This window comes from Nomascus leucogenys, chromosome 16 (genome assembly GCF_006542625.1).
Source record: "Nomascus leucogenys isolate Asia chromosome 16, Asia_NLE_v1, whole genome shotgun sequence".
Taxonomy (NCBI): Eukaryota; Metazoa; Chordata; class Mammalia; order Primates; family Hylobatidae; genus Nomascus; species Nomascus leucogenys.
In genome coordinates, this window is record NC_044396.1 from 49,184,605 (window position 1) to 49,200,348 (window position 15,744).

Below are 15,744 nucleotides of genomic sequence, written 5' to 3' on the forward strand. Positions count from 1 at the left end.
TTATTCATTAGTGTCTTTCTTGCCAGTGCAAAGGTGAAATACAGGTCTATTTTCAGTGTAATTTTAAAAAATAGTTTTGACTTAGTACTTCAGAGTTATTCAAAGTTTCTGTTCATCTGCAAAGGTGAGCTCTAAGTATCTGTCACTAGCCTGATAGCTTTGTCACTGAGGTACCCATATGCTCTTTAACAAAAAATGCCAGTGACATACCGTGTTTTCTTTTCCTGATGAAAATTCCCTGTTTTAGCTAACTCCCTTCTTACAGCCCACTTTGAGAAAATGCTTTGCTTAGTTTGAATAATTACGTAAACCTGCGGGTGCATTAGGTATTACAACATGCAGTTTTTCGTGTCTCTAGGAAGTAGTCTCCTTTAGACATAGGTGTCTGTGTCGCAGCTTCAGTCATTATCAGTTCCACACAGTTCTTTTCTTTTTATTTGCTTTCAAGAAGGGTGGAACTACAACTTCATGTTTCAACATGTAAAACAAACTTTAAAAAAATTAAAAAATAAAATATAATAAAGACATGGTCTAGCTACGAACTCCTGGGCTCAAACAATTCTCCTGCCTTGGCCTCCCAAACTGCTGGGATTACAGGTGTGAGCCATCCTGCCTAAAGTTGTTTATTTTTAGTAAAATGTATACAAAGTATCTCCCAGTAAGACAGTTGAGGAATGGAGGATTTATAGGACTCAGTGAGAGTCCTATAATAAAGTGAGATCCCAGGCTTATCAAATAGGAAACCATTACTATTCAAATACTGCTATTGAGTGATCCTTGAACATGTTATTGCACCAGCAGTAAACTTCTCATTACTTTCATTTCAATAGTTTGTTTTACTATTGTGTGATTCAAGGTATGAATTTTTATCGGAATATACATCTCTAGTTTATAAGAAAATAATTTAGAGCAATATGTCAAGGTGTTTTCCAGTTGAGTATAGGGGATACGGGGTATGGAGTGACTGGCTATCTTGGTGACTCTTTGAATGTGAAGATTTCCTGATGAATTAAATTTCCCACCTGCTCAAGTAGGAAACAAGCACTATTTAACTCATTAGAAGGTTGCATTTTTGTCCTACTAATGACTGTAGAACTGCTAATTTATGAATTGTAGATATATGGTAAAATTTAAATACTTGACATGCTTTGAAGAACAATCCCCTTCACTGAATTGAAGTGACTTGTTTGAGTAAATAGCATGTCGTTTAGATGGGATATATTAATTTTCATTCAATTGATAGTGCTTCAGCAGGCATACTCAGCAGGTTTAGGGGTTGCAAATTATAATTAGCTCTATTATTCAGAGCTATTTAGACTATACATTATGTAGAACATTGCTTTTTCTTTCTGTTTTGCCACTTTAGGGTTTTTGTTTTCTTTTCCTCTTTAGCTACCCTTTAAAGATAGGTACCCATGGTTTAGGAATAGATACTGTTAACCATTTACCGATGACTGGGTTTGTCTTATCATAGGAGATTAAAAATCACTGTACAGGAGGGTGGACATTTGTTAAGTTGGTGAATTTGAAGCTGGAGAAAATTAATGGAAAAAATTCTTCTGGAAGGGAGATATGCTTTGAGGTATGATTTAAAATAAAGAAGAGATGTGGAGCTCATGGAATTGCTTGTCAGTTACTGGTATTTCTTAAAGGGCAATAAAAAATCCATTAGAAGGTACTAAACATTAACAGGTGCTAACTTTTTAAACTGCTAATATTCTCAAAGTAGGTACTTTAGTTATCACCTTTAATAACATTGGAAGAAAGTGTTGCAAATAGAAACAAAAGGAAATTTGAGATTTTTTGTGGATTCGATCTATGCCTGCTGGTCTGTTTCTTATTACCATGAATAATTTAATAATTGGCTGTGAGAAGGTGTCTTTATCTCTGCCAGGCAGCACTGTAGAAACTGGCTATGAGCTCTCAGAACCTGCCCCTGCATGGTGTTGATCCAGAGTGGAAACTCCATGTTTTTCTGTCAGTTGACCTCATCACTATGGCCTGAGAAGCATCATGATCCATTATGATGGAGTTGTGCAAACATAAAACTCACCTGGCAGAGGCACCCTAAGTCAGCATCTCATGTTAAATAGGGGTGGCTCAAGCATTTATGTTGTTCTAAACCCAGGTTAATGTCTGTGATACCTAGTTGCGTGAGATAGTTGGTGCCTATTTGAATTTTGAGGTAGATATATGAGTAGATACTTGGATTGTATAAAGGCTAATTATTTTGTTTCCCTTGTTTAGTCAGCCTGTAGCTGTTTCTGCTTTGAGCCATTCATCTTTGGAGAATAATTCAAATCTTTTTTTTTTGTATCAGAAGGCCAAAAGTAGTTTTAAAAGTCAATTGTGACTGTGTTCCCTAAAATTCTTTATTTTTCTTTAAGTTAACTACAGGACGCATTTTCAGAGTGTGTGTTTTAGCTATTTAGTTGAGCCTCCTAGAGTGTAAAGAAGGCAAAACTCTTAATCTCATCCATTATCATATCCTTATTTTTTCCCTAAGTGAACTGTGATTTGGTGTCTCTAGTAAAGTATACAGAGTAGATTGGGCCAAAAGTGAAAAGGGATTCATACCCATGCCTTATTGATAACTTTATTGAGGTGCTTTTTCATTCTTTTGTGTATTATTTGACAAAATGTTCTGGTTTTTTGCTCTGTATTTTAGTTTCTTGACTGTGACTACTTAATTTAGTAGTAGGATGCATAGGAAAGGCCTAAGTTAGGCCTAGACTCTGGGTGGCTATTTAGAATCCAGGTGACTGGAGAACTCATTTATTGCCTTCTCAAAGTTTCTGGTTTGTTTGAACAGTGGGACAAGTATGGCTTAATATGTTTGAAACTTTAAATGTCATATGAATAATAAGGATTTCCATAGACTAATTTTGGATCTAATGAAAAGATATACATTTCTCAGAAAAATTCTGTTTAATTCGTAATATTACTGGGTTCTCAAATTTAATGGTAGCTGCTCAAGAAATAAATCTGAGTGTTATGTGTATGTATGGAAATAGTGCTTTGACTGAGTTATTCATTGCCTATGCCCGTTGTAGAATGGCTTCTGAAAATGGGGCTTAGAGGTGAGAGGTTTTGGAGTAGGGGCTGTTTGAAGCTGTCAACAGAGGCTGGTCAGACTGCCTCCCATTTAGTAAATAATTGAAATTATGTTTCTGAGGGCTTATGAATTCAGACACTTTTGTTAAATTGTTTTACTCTTCAGTAAAAGAAAAGAGGTCAGCATAATCATATTTATATGAAAGGAATGGTGGAAAACAGCTCTATTTATGGTTCTAGGGGCAAGAAGGTGGTGATCCAATGTGTGTGGTCCATTAAACAGAACAAAGTGTTGTATTCTGAAACATCCAAAAGATAACAGGCCCTGGGACAATTCTGTACCAGCTCCAGGTGCTGCTAAATGAAGTTTCAGAACCTAGTTGGTTCTTCCTGGGAAGCCCTAGACTCTTGTCAGGCATCTTCACAGCAGGTTCCCAGAGGAATAGCTGATCATGACAAGAAAATGGGTAGTGAGAGTTGGGGACAGATGGCTGTAAGAGTCAGAGCTTTCTGGGAACAGACTTGAGACAAAATAAAAACTGTCTTTACTGTTCAAGATTTGATCCTGTATGTTTTGGTGCCCACTTAGAATTATGGGATGATGAGACCATTTAGAATGAGAAGAAAAGGGACAGTATGGGAGGAAAGATCAGATAGAAGAATCAGGAGAAATAATACGAGCATAGACATGATAAATCTTGTTTATGATTTATAACATATCAGTTATATAAATGATACATAGTTTTGAAAATGCCTTCAAAATTGAAAAAATATAATTATTATCAGAAGGGCGAAAGCTCAGACGTTTGAGTTCCATTCTTGATTTGAATTTCATGATGCTGTGTGAAGAATCAAAGGATCTAGTTTCATCCTTGCTTCTCTTTTTCCCTGATCATCTACCATCTTTTTGTCTTTCTGCTGGAATGTCTGGTTCTATATAAAGATAATATATCTTGAAATGGGAGGCTGGGCGCAGTGGTTCAAGCCTGTAATCCCAGCACTTTGGGAAGCCGAGGTTGGCAGATTATGAGGTCAGGAGATGAAGACCATCCTGTCTAACACGGTAAAACCCCATCTCTACTAAAGAATACAAAAAAAATTAGCTGGGCATGGTGGCGGGGCCTGTAGTCCCAGCTACTCAGGAGGCTGAGGCAGGAGAATGGCGTGAACCTGGGAGGCGGAGCTTGCAGTGAGCCAAGATTGCGCCACTGCACTCCAGCCTGGGTGACAGAGCAAGACTCCGTCTCAAAAAAAAAAGAAAAGGGAGTAGAATGGGGAAATATTAAGGCTAGAGAGAAAAAAGTAGGGTGGGTCTTGGATGGATTGCCAGTTGAACTTGATAGTATTTATTTATAAATTAATTCCATATTCGATTTATGTTGCTGGTTCTTGAAGCCATCCAACAAACATTTCTTTTTATTTTGGATAACTAAAAGTTTATGACATAGAAGATGTTCTGAATACATTGGCTTAAAATAATGCTTTATAGTTATCACCTTTCATAGATCCATTATGGCACAACCAGATATTAATAGATATTGACCACTCCTGCACATCCAGACTCCTTCTTGATGATTTCTAGACAGGCCAAAACTGTTTAAAATATAAGTTTGGCTGGGTGTGGTGGCTCATGCCCATTACTTTGGGAGGCTGAGACGGGGGGATTGCTTGAGCCTAAGAGTTTGAGACCAGCCTGGGCAACATGGTGTAAAACCCAGCCTACAGAAAATACAGAATTAGCTGAGCGTGGTAGTGTGTGCCCGTAGTCCCAGCTACTTGGGGAGGTGGTAGGGAGGGGCAGAGGTTGCTGAGGCAGGAGGATTGCTTGAGCCTGGGAGGTTGAGGTTGCAGTGAGCCATATTTGCACCACTCCACTCAAGCCTGGGTGACAAAGCATATCCTATCTCAGAAAAGAAAGAAAAAAAATTAGGTTTAACTGTTATAAGTGAGTTTCAAAGAAAAGTTTAAGTTCACAATCTTTGAAAATAGTTTGAAGGTTAGAGATTGAGGGGACTAATACCTTTGAACAGATCTGTGCCAGTCTGTTATCCAGTAGAAGCATTTGCTCTTTTGTTTGTTCTTTGCCATGTTCCTACTTGCCTTGATTTTCTTCTAAGCATTTTGGAGGTGGCTGAACAGCCATACATGACCCTCGAGGCGGGCTTGGGGTCTCTTGTAAGAGTGTAAAAGCAATCCCCAAACATCTGTAAGTGGTGTTTATATTTTAGATCCCTGATTTATCTGATCAAATGTTCCAGAAGGAAATTACATATTATGACTTGTTTAAGAGCCTAAAACCAAAAGGGGAATAAAAAGAGATGCCTAAAATATCATCTGAACGTTATCTTCTGCATACACTACAGCAGGTAGGATCAAGGGAGATATTATAGATAATCTTACTACGGAAAACTCTTGATTTGGCTGACATGTATCACAATTTTAACCTTACCTAAATGTAGTATTTGGAGTGTTAATTTTATTTGGCTGCTATGTGTGTGAGACATCTTGTCTGAGAGATTTTAATTGTACCATTGAGTGAAACTAAGACTATGAATAGTGATGCACTGAAATTACAGCATAAGTACAAGGTTTACTTTTATATGGTTTCTTGTTTAGAGTTATTAAGTATATGGAGAAATAAATGTCTTTTAAATATTTTAAAACATTACAAAACCCACAATGTAAAGTTGCCATGAGGCAGCCAAAAATAATACATATGGCATTCAGGAGAGCAGTTGCTAATTGGCTGCTGCCTGAGAAAATGGTACACTTGGCGTCTACTTAACACTGTGGGTTTGGCAGAAGGCCAAATTTGGGGTCAGGTTGTTGTGAATGAAGCTGCATGTGGTTAGGGAGGAGTTAAAGTGATTCATGTCTTAGAAGCTCTCGCACGTTGAGCAGAGGTGCATGCATGGGCCTGAGCGTGGCAGTCTTCGTGGCCCTGGCCGCCTCCCGGCACACAGCGTGCTCATCTTATGTGAAGGTCCTGTGCTGCTCTTTTCAGTCCTGTTTTGTGCTCATATGGGAGTAAATCATTACTTTTAAAATATTCTAGTAGATGGTTTTAAATATGTGCCTGAAATTTTCTTTTGTTGCAGAAGGAATCTGGAGAGGAGGTAGAAATTGAGGAATTCTATGTGAAATACAAAAACTTGTAAGTAAATTGTGATTTTGTTTTTAATGGGGGGCTATATTTTCCAAGTAGTAAATGACCATTTTTTATTAAGTTGGGAAATTAGGAAACTTTGGTATGATTTCTTTAGTCATCATGGCCTGGGAGGCCATTTTTTAACCAACTTTTGTATGTTTGATATTTTATGAATTTTTCTGGAAAATGTGTAATTGGTGTAAAAGTTGACTAACTTCTGTGTATAACCAATAAGTATTTTTTTAGAGAGGATAAAAACTTCTACAATAATAGAAAAATGAATAAAGCAGTATTTCCCTGTCCTCTGATCATGAATTCTGCCCTTCGTTCCTTCACCTGTGCATAGTGTGCGAGGCCCTAGAGACAAGAACTCTCCTGTGGAATGAAAGCTCTAGAGAACCATGACATCACTCAGGTTCTAAAATGCAATGAGCTATAGCTTTATCTATTTTTGTTTGTTTCTGATATTTATTTAGTAGATTTGAATTCATAACTTAAAAATCTGAATTGAAAAACACAGTGAGTTGTTGTCCTTGTAGATTCTGTTGTAAGCAGTACACCTGGCCCAGGCAGACATTGTGATGAGCTAGGATGTTTTCAGAGTCAGTAATCATTCTGCTGAAGAACACTGAGGCCATTTTGTAACCTAAATAAACAATCACAGAACAAGGACAAAAATGTTCATTGATAATGTAAACATTAAATTTTTTTTGCCCCTTTTAAGACAAAGAACTAAACCACCATATTAATACATTCTTAGGGCTTTAAAGAGAGGCTTTTGTGAGTTGCTGTGCAAACAGCCTCAGAAAATTTACCCCACCCTAGAAAATGAAAGCATCAGGTGCCATGGGTTTTCTGTCATTTCTCTTGTTGTACTTGGCACTGTTAATAAATTGATGCACTTCTGAAGAAGTTGTGAGTAAAACCTTTTATCAAGTAAAAAGATAAAGAAGTCTCTGTCAGTTTTATCATGAGCGTTCAATGAAATACAGTCTGACAATTTTAAAAATGCTCGGAAAATGTTAACTGTCGTCATTCTTTTGTCCTCAGAGCATGTCAGTTTACACATGTGGAAATTATGCCTACAACACGATTTCCTATGGTAAGGAGGAGGTAAACTAAGTAAACCAGAGGGAGAGAGTTCCCTTGTAGATTTACCAAATTGAAACAAGAGCAAAGGAGTTCAGATATCAATCACCAAAATAATGGCACTACCAGAGAGACCTCCAGATCAATGTTTAACAGTGAGGCCTGAGCTGCCTCCTTCCAGTCAGCCTGTTAGTGACCCCAGAGATGGGCTCCGAGTTCCTGACCAGGTGCTAGTGCCGGACCAGGAGACTCTAGCCCTCCTCAAAAGTCATTTGAGATGAGGTAAAGGGAGTTTTGAAAAAAAAAAAAAAAAAAAAAAAAAATAGCTTTTCTGACTGTCATTATTGAGAGCTAAGAGAAATTAAGATTTCTATAAAACTAAGAGTTTTTGTTAGCCTTATATTTGGACACAATTTCACATTTATAGAAAAATTGTAAAAATGGTACAAAGAATTTCTGTTTTTGTAGTTAATATGTATCTTCTGGAAAGATACTTTAAGACTTAAATATGGTAATGGTTGCTAATGGGTTATTTACTAATTCCATCATTTCTTCTACATTGGTTGATTGGGTTTTTACGGTAAGGAAGAGCTTTACCCTCTTGTCCATTTGTTAATTTATAGCTGAGCAGACTTGTGGCTTCTCATTTTATTCAAGGGATTATAACTCTTTACCGTTGTAGTATTTCCTTTGCCCACATTATCCCAGATTTGGCCAGTGGGAGCCCCTTCAGACTGGCTCTTCCATCTTTTTGCCTTGTCCCCATTTTTCTTTGAACACTTTCTTGCTTTCTGGCACCAGAGGATGTTCCAGGCTCATCTCGTAACTTCCCTGTTTTAGTTATGGAATCAGTTACTTCTCCAAGAAGGCTTGGTTGTTTTCAGTGAAGCGGGGGCATTGAGAAACCAAGATTTGGGCTTTAGGTGTGCTCCTTGTTGCTGAGGAATTGTTGCTTCTAGGACTGGGAGTGTGTGTGTGTGTGTGTGTTTGTGTATATCGAGTTACACACACACTTATCTGTTTATTATATACACACACATATTTACCCACCTCTCCAACACAACAGCAAAAACAATGCCTATATATTGATACTTCCAGTACTATTCCAGCAGCTCAGGGTTCATTCTCTCCTTTCCCCTTTAATATTAGTAATTCCCTTCTTCAACCAGAATAAACCTGGCTCTCTTATTTTTTATATTTGCTTTTTTGTCAGTCCTAACGTATATAGGAAGTGATTTCAGAGTTACTAGCCCATATTTCTGTGAAAAAGAAGCCTATATTTGGTTAGCTTTTTGTCTTTAGTTTGAGGACATAGGAACTAAAACTTTATCCAGAATTTCCCTGGGTTGGTTTTTCTCTTTTCCTACCCCACCAGTGTGGTTTGTTATTTATTTCAGGGGTCCCCAGTCCCCAGGCCATCGATCAGTACTGGTCAGTGTCCTGTTAGGAACCTGGCCGCACAGCAGGAGGTGAGCGGCAGGCAACTGAGCATTACCACCTGAGCTCTGCCTCTTGTCAGATCAGCGTGACATTAGATTCTCATAGGAACGTGAACCCTGTTGTGAACTGTGCATGCGAAGGATCTAGGTTTTGTGCTCCTTATGAGAATCTAACTAATGCCTGAACTGAGGTGCAACAGTTTCATTCCAAACTGCCCTCCACCGAGGACCCGCCCCAGTCCGTGGAAAAATTGTCTCCCACGAAACTGGTCCCTGGTGCCAAAAAGGTTGGGGCCTCATGATTTATTTGATACACAGTGTGTTTCTTTAGTTTTGGTTTGTATTTGTATTCCATTTTAGCCCCCGCTTGTTGATTTTTATTAATTGTTTTTCAAGTTTGTGAAATAATAATATGTTACAAAAGTCAGAACTATACACAAAAGAAGTGTAGTCCTCCATTCCTTTCTACCCCATTCCTGCTTACTTCCTTACTAATCCCAGGTTTATCCCTTCTGTAATTTTTGGCATGAGCATGCAGGTATAATTTCCTCTTCCTTCTTACAAAAAAAGAAATTGGTATACTGTTAGTACATTTTTGTCACACTACATCCTGGAAATCACTCTACATCTGTTCATAGGGATCCTCCTCATTCTTTGTTTCAGCTGTATAGTATTCCATTGCATGACTGCCATAACCATTCAACCAGCCTCCTGTGTATGTGGATGTGTAAGTGGCTTCTGATGTTTTCCAATTACAGATAATGCTACAATATATATTCTCATACGTATCTATATATTTTCAAATTGTTGGGGGCATGGCTTCCAGGTGAATTCCCAGAAGTGGGTTTGCTAGATACAAAAGGCAAACATGTATGTATTTTTGAGAGATATTGCCAAATTTCCTTCCTTCAGGTTGTATGAATTTATGTTCCTGTCAACAACGTATGCAAACACCTATTTCCCCACAACCTTTCTAATATAGTGTGCTGTTTTACTTTTTAATTTTTGTGAGAAATTGTATTTCAGTTGAGGTTTTAATTAGCATTTTCTCTTACTGTGAATAAGAACACCTTTTCATAAGATTAATGGCCACTTTTTACATCTTGCTTTGTCGGTTGTCTGCGTCTTCTGCTCATTTTCTGTCATGCTCTTCTCAGCTTTTAAGAGCTCTTTATGTATAAGGGATATTAGGTCTTTATCTTGGGTTGTATGTTGCAACTGTCTTTTCTCAGTTTCAATTGTCTTTTGACTTCATGGTGTTTATTGCATTGCCCATTAAAATTTTTTGTACAGTCAGATTTATCCATTTTTTCTTTGATTGTTTCTAGCTTTAGTGTCATAGCTAGAAAGCCTTTCCCTATATCCAGATTACAGAGGAATTTGTCCATGCTTTCCTTGTGATTTCATTTTATCTATTTAGGTGCCTGATCCATTGGATGTTTATTCTTGTGTATTGTGTAAGTCATGGCTCTAATTTAATTCTTTTTCAATTGTTGTTCTAGCACCATTATTAAAGAGTCATTTTTGGCTAGGCATAGTGGCTCATGCCTGTAATCCCAGCACTTTGGGAGGCTCAGGCGGGCTGATCACAAGGTCAGGAGCTTGAGACCAGCCTGGCCAACACAGTGAAACCCCATCTCTACTAAAAATACAAAAAATTAGCTGAGCATCGTGGCGGGCGCCTGTAATCCCAGCTACTCGGGAGGCTGAGGCAGGAGAATCGCTTGAACCTGGGAGGCAGAGGTTGCAGTGAGCCAAGATTGCACCATTGCACTCCAGCTGGGCGACAGTGTGAGACTACATCTCAAAAAAAAAAAGAGTCCATTTTTGACTCAGTGATTTGAGATCCAAACTTTATTATGTCCTAAAGTTTTTTTTATTTTATTTATTTTTTATTTTTCTTTATCTGTACTTTATGCCTTTGAGCTGCTTGTCTATTTATAAGCCAGTACCACACTGTTTGCTTAGGGAGGCTTTATAGTGTATTTTAATATCTGGTAGATCTATTTCCCTAGTAGCTTTTCTGTTTTAATGTTTTCCGGGATATTCTTGCATGTTTATTTTTATATATAAAATTTAGTATTGTTTAGCCCCATATAAATGCCTGTTTGCATTTTATTTATTTACATTGTATTAAATTTACAAATGTGTGATGTTGAGTTACACAGTGTGAATATGATGTCTTTTCAGTTGATCCAGTTCTACTTTTGTGTCTTGTAAGAGTTTTAAATATTTTCCTATACAAATTGTACACATTTTTAATTAAATTTATTGCTAAGTATTTTATCTTTGTTGGTATTGTGAAAGAGGTTTTCTCTAACGTATCTCTTTATTGGTAATTGTTGTTGTGAATGAAGACAATTTGTTGGCTTCTGTATGCTAATTTTATATTCTGCTACGCTGCTGGATTATTTTATTATTTGAATTAGTTTTCTAATTGATTCTCTAGGGTTTTCCAGGTACCTGATCATATAATCTGCAAACAGAGATAGCTTTACTTATTATTTTCTAATTATTATGTCTCTTATTGTTTTGACTTGTCAGTGACATTGGCTAATAACCTCAAATACAATATTGAATAATAGTGGAGATAGTAGGTATCCATGCTTTCTGATTTTTGTGGAAAACTGTGGTGTTTCTTCATTTAGTAAGATCCTGTCTTTAGAACTAAAATCTTCAAATATGTGTTAACAAAATACCTATCAATTCCTATCTTCCTAAGTTTTAAAAAATCCATTATAGGTGTTAAATTTTGTCAAACGTTTTTTCAGTGTCAATAGAAATAATTGTGTGGTTTTTCTCCTTAGATATATTAATATTGTATATTTTTAGTGAATTTCCTAATATTGAACCAACCTTGCATTCCTGAAACAAGTAACTACTTGGTCATGACATATTATTTTCTTAATGTGACGTGGAGTTGTGTTTGTTAATATTTTACTTGTATTTATTTATAACTATAAATATTTACAAGTATTATAAATATAAATATTTACTACTTTGCACTGATATGGGTAAGGGATATGCTCTTTCTTTTTTTTTAACTGTCAAGATTAGGTATAAATGTATATCTGTTTCATAAAGAGTAGTTACATTTTTAAATGAAATTTTGTTTTCCAAAGTGACCATAAACTGTATTATCTGTAGGGCCTAGTTCAGATTATTTCTTACTAGCTTCATAATATTTTTCTTACATTTACTTCTTCATAACTTTTAAAAAATATTTTAGTTCTAGTCCAGTTAGAACTTTTTCTTGCCTTAATTATCTGTTAAGACAAAGCAGTCTATTTTTGACCCTTTATTCTTCCTTCCTCTTCTTCCTGACTAAGCCTCCAGAAAGGGTTATCATCAGAGTCTAGAAAGCAGAGTCACACTGAAAATTTCATTCCAGTTTATAGCAGAGAAAGCAGGGCTGGAGCCACTTGCTTATATGCTTGTGTCCAGTTCAAGGCTACACAGGTGGTGCTTTGAAGGCTTTTGCACCTCAGCCAAGACAAGAATACTAACTGACTGACTGCACCTGTGCTTTTTTCTGTCAAATAATTTGGAGACTAGAGCAGATTGTTTTTATAATATGTGTTTCTTTTTGTGTGTGTGTGGCAGGGGGAACAGGGTCTCCCTCTGTTGCCCAGGCTTGAATGCAGTGGCACGATCTCAGCTCACTGCAACCTCCACCTCTGGGGTTCAAGCAATTCTCCCGCCTCAACCTCCTGAGTAGCTGGGATTACAGGCACATGCCACCATGGCCTAGCTGATTTTTGTATTTTTAATAGAGTTGGGGTTTCACCATATTTTTCAGGCTGGTCTCAAACTACTGGCCTCAGGTGATCTGCCTGCCTCGTATAATATGTGTTTCTGATTATGACAGTATTGCATATTATTTATTGGAAATTTGGAAACTACAAGTTGAAAGTAGAAAATAAAATACTTACAGTCCTAGCACCCAGAAATAATAAATACAGGTTGAGTATCCATTATCTGGAATGATTGAGATCAGAAGTGTTTTGGATTTTGGATTTTTTCAAATTTAGAATATTTGCATTATGCTTTAGTGGTTAAGCATCCCAAATCTGAAATCCAAAATGCTCCATTGAGCATTTCCTTCAAGTATCATGTTGGTGCTCAAAAAGTTTCGAGTTTTAGAGCATTTTGAATTTCGGATTTTCAGATTTGGAACCTGTATTAGCATTTTGATGCAATTTCATCTAGTCTGTTTTCTGTGTGTGTGTGTGTACAGCATTTCTATCAGTTCATAGCTATATAAGTCATATGTATTTAAAATCCTTTTCTCCCTCACTTATAGAAGGACTAAATGAGTTCTATCTTTGCAAATTATATTAGACATGATTATCAGTTATGTGCTACTTAATATCATAAGCATTTCCTGTATAATGAATCATTTTTGAAAAATTTTTAATGGTTGTGTAATTTTTGTTTTTACTTTTTCTTGTTTTAAACTTCTGACTTCTGTGAACTAAAGCACAATTTCTAAGGGTACTAGTATGTTGATTCTGAAAGGGGTATATATATTCAAGATATAATTTTTTTTTAATGTTGTCACCAGAAAGAGAAATAAGAGGCTTTCAAGGCTATTTGAGGGGCAGGGAGAGGGTGATGGGACATAAGAATATTGAAGAACTAAGCAAAAGAGTGTCAGAGTTGCCATAAAACATTAACTGTGTACCTGTGAGTGTTGGAGAAGAAAAGGGAAATGCAAATGTATTCCAGTTCAGGTGAGGGAAGACACCATACATGCTCAGAGGTGGAGGTGGGGAGTCTTGAGGGGAGGGGGTTTGCCCAGTGCAGGTAGAGATCATAGCAAGTGAAACATTCACAGGGGACCAAGGGATATCATTGCAGAAAGCCTGGAGGAACACAGCCTGGGAGACCAGGAACTGATAAGGAGCTGGTGAGGGGCATGGCCCAGTGTTCCAGGAGCAGGCAGTGGTTCTTTCCTCCTAGATTTTTCTAGAAGGACCAGGTTAGGTTTCCCTTTGGGACCAGTATGATAGGCTTGGATGACTCTAGGGCACCCTACACCTCTTATCTCCAATGAAACTGCTATTTTAAATTTGAATTATTTTAACTTGATAAAAACCTATTTCTCAATGATAAGAGGTTCAAAGTATAAATTCAGAATTAAGGCCACCCTGTAGTGCTAATTTTATATTGAAGTATAATCCATTCACTTATGGAAACAGCTTGTTATTAGGCCATTCTCTCTCTTCTCTCTTTTGTCTGTCTCTGTCTCTCTCTCTCTCTCTCTCTGTTGGTAGCAGGTAAGAGAGCTGGAGGCTTAGGACAGAAGGCAAATTTTAGGCACTAATATTGATTTTCTCTTCTTATTCTAAACAGTAGTGGGTATATTAAATGTTGCTCAGCAGCCTTAATGAGTAATTAAGCAGGTTATTTTAATTATCTGTTTAGTTGACTTTTTTGAATAAGACATAATAAAGGATTAATTATATTCTACATATTTCAAGGATATTATTTTGTTCTTTCAGCTCTTATCTTCATTGTCAGTGGGCATCTATAGAAGATCTGGAAAAAGATAAGAGAATTCAGCAAAAAATTAAACGATTTAAGGCAAAGCAGGGCCAGAACAAGTTCCTTTCAGAGGTATGAAATACCTGCTTACTTTTCCAAAGTGTTTACTTTGTTAAAATGTTCTAAATTTAAAATTTTAGTTCCACGAATTAAGAAAAACTAGTTAGTCTCATTTGGTGCTGTTAACTTGCATATTGGTAACTGGTTCTTGCTAACAAATTTGTAAACAGGAAATTTCTCATTCTTCCTGTTGCTTAGGCTAGAAGATATGGGTCCTTATGATATTATGTGGAAATAGTGGTGATGGTATGATAAAAATCTTGTAATGAAAGTACAGTTAGTAGACGATGAAATTAAGTGGACAGAAGTTCTATTGAGATTTAGCAGGTTAAGAAATCTACAGTAAATGTTAAGTACAAGTTCTAAGATACAAAAGCTTAACTTCCGTTGAGGAAAGTACGTGGCAAATTTCTTTTGTTCAAGTCAATGCCTAATCACAGAGAGTTCACTAAACTCATTTTCGCAAATGCAGTGAGGTGGTATAGAAACTGGTAATAATATCTTTGCCTGTGTCCCTTTATCCCAGGTATCAGTATAGAAATAGAGCAATACCTAAGGCAGGGAAGAACATCTGCATTTACTAGAAGTGCCAGTTCTGCCCTCTGCCTCTGCAGTATAGTCAATTACATTTTTTAAAAAGTGCTTTCACAGGCTGCTTACTAGGGTCTCTGGACTTTTGATCGCCAATTTGGTTTCACTTACAGCCTCAAGTAGATAAAAGAAAAACCCTAACATTGAAAGATAAGACTTGCTGATTTATTAGTTCCTCTTTTCATAAAAGAGTTGACAGAATGTAGACTTTATGTAAAAGAAGCGTACAATTTAATGCAAAATAGTATCTGTTTAACAACCTACTTTATACTGCCACCCCTTTTTGGAGACGGAGGAAAGTGGGACAGAAGAGCACTTAGTACTTTTATGTCATAAAATCCTTATAGTATCAGGTAACAAGTCTGTGTTCTTCTGGGTTCTGATTTCCATGATCCCAACTGGCCTATGGTAAAGTCTGCATTCGATGGGAGATCATGTGGTTGTTCTTTTACTGGACACATGTCTGCATCACTGCTTCTGGCACTCTGAGTGTGCAGCATTTTTGGCAGTGCAGTGGTTAGGACCAAGTGGAATGGAGTTACTCGAATGTGACTCAATTCATAGATCTTGGAGAATCTTAAGAAGATTCTTCAGAAGAACTTGGAGGAAAATTCTTTTGAAGAAAGAATCTTAATATTTGATTTTGAGGACAATGCTATGAAGTTCTATTTTTTGTGCCCTTCTTAATGAAACCAGAGTTAAATTTTTGTGACATTGGATGAGCTGAAATCATTAGCCTCCTTTTAGAAAGAGACACCCTGTGTTCTGCTGACCTTTTCTGTGGGCCAGGGAGAGGGAGACAGGCAAAAGCACGAT

General features: G+C 37.0%; 1 protein-coding gene across 6 annotated transcripts in view; it reads left to right on the forward strand.

Annotated features, from left to right (window-relative positions):
• Positions 1–15,744, forward strand: part of CHD7 (chromodomain helicase DNA binding protein 7) — a 183,817-nt gene that overhangs the window by 118,510 nt on the left and 49,563 nt on the right. For 5 of the 6 annotated variants that reach the window (XM_030795497.1, XM_030795499.1, XM_030795498.1 and 2 more), the window contains 2 exons: positions 6,153–6,208; positions 14,235–14,349. In XM_030795497.1, the coding sequence (XP_030651357.1) occupies positions 6,153–6,208; positions 14,235–14,349 (171 nt within the window). Of the gene's footprint in view, positions 1–6,152; positions 6,209–7,252; positions 7,305–14,234; positions 14,350–15,744 lie in introns of those variants that run through there. The other variant, XM_030795501.1, reaches the window with a different exon arrangement.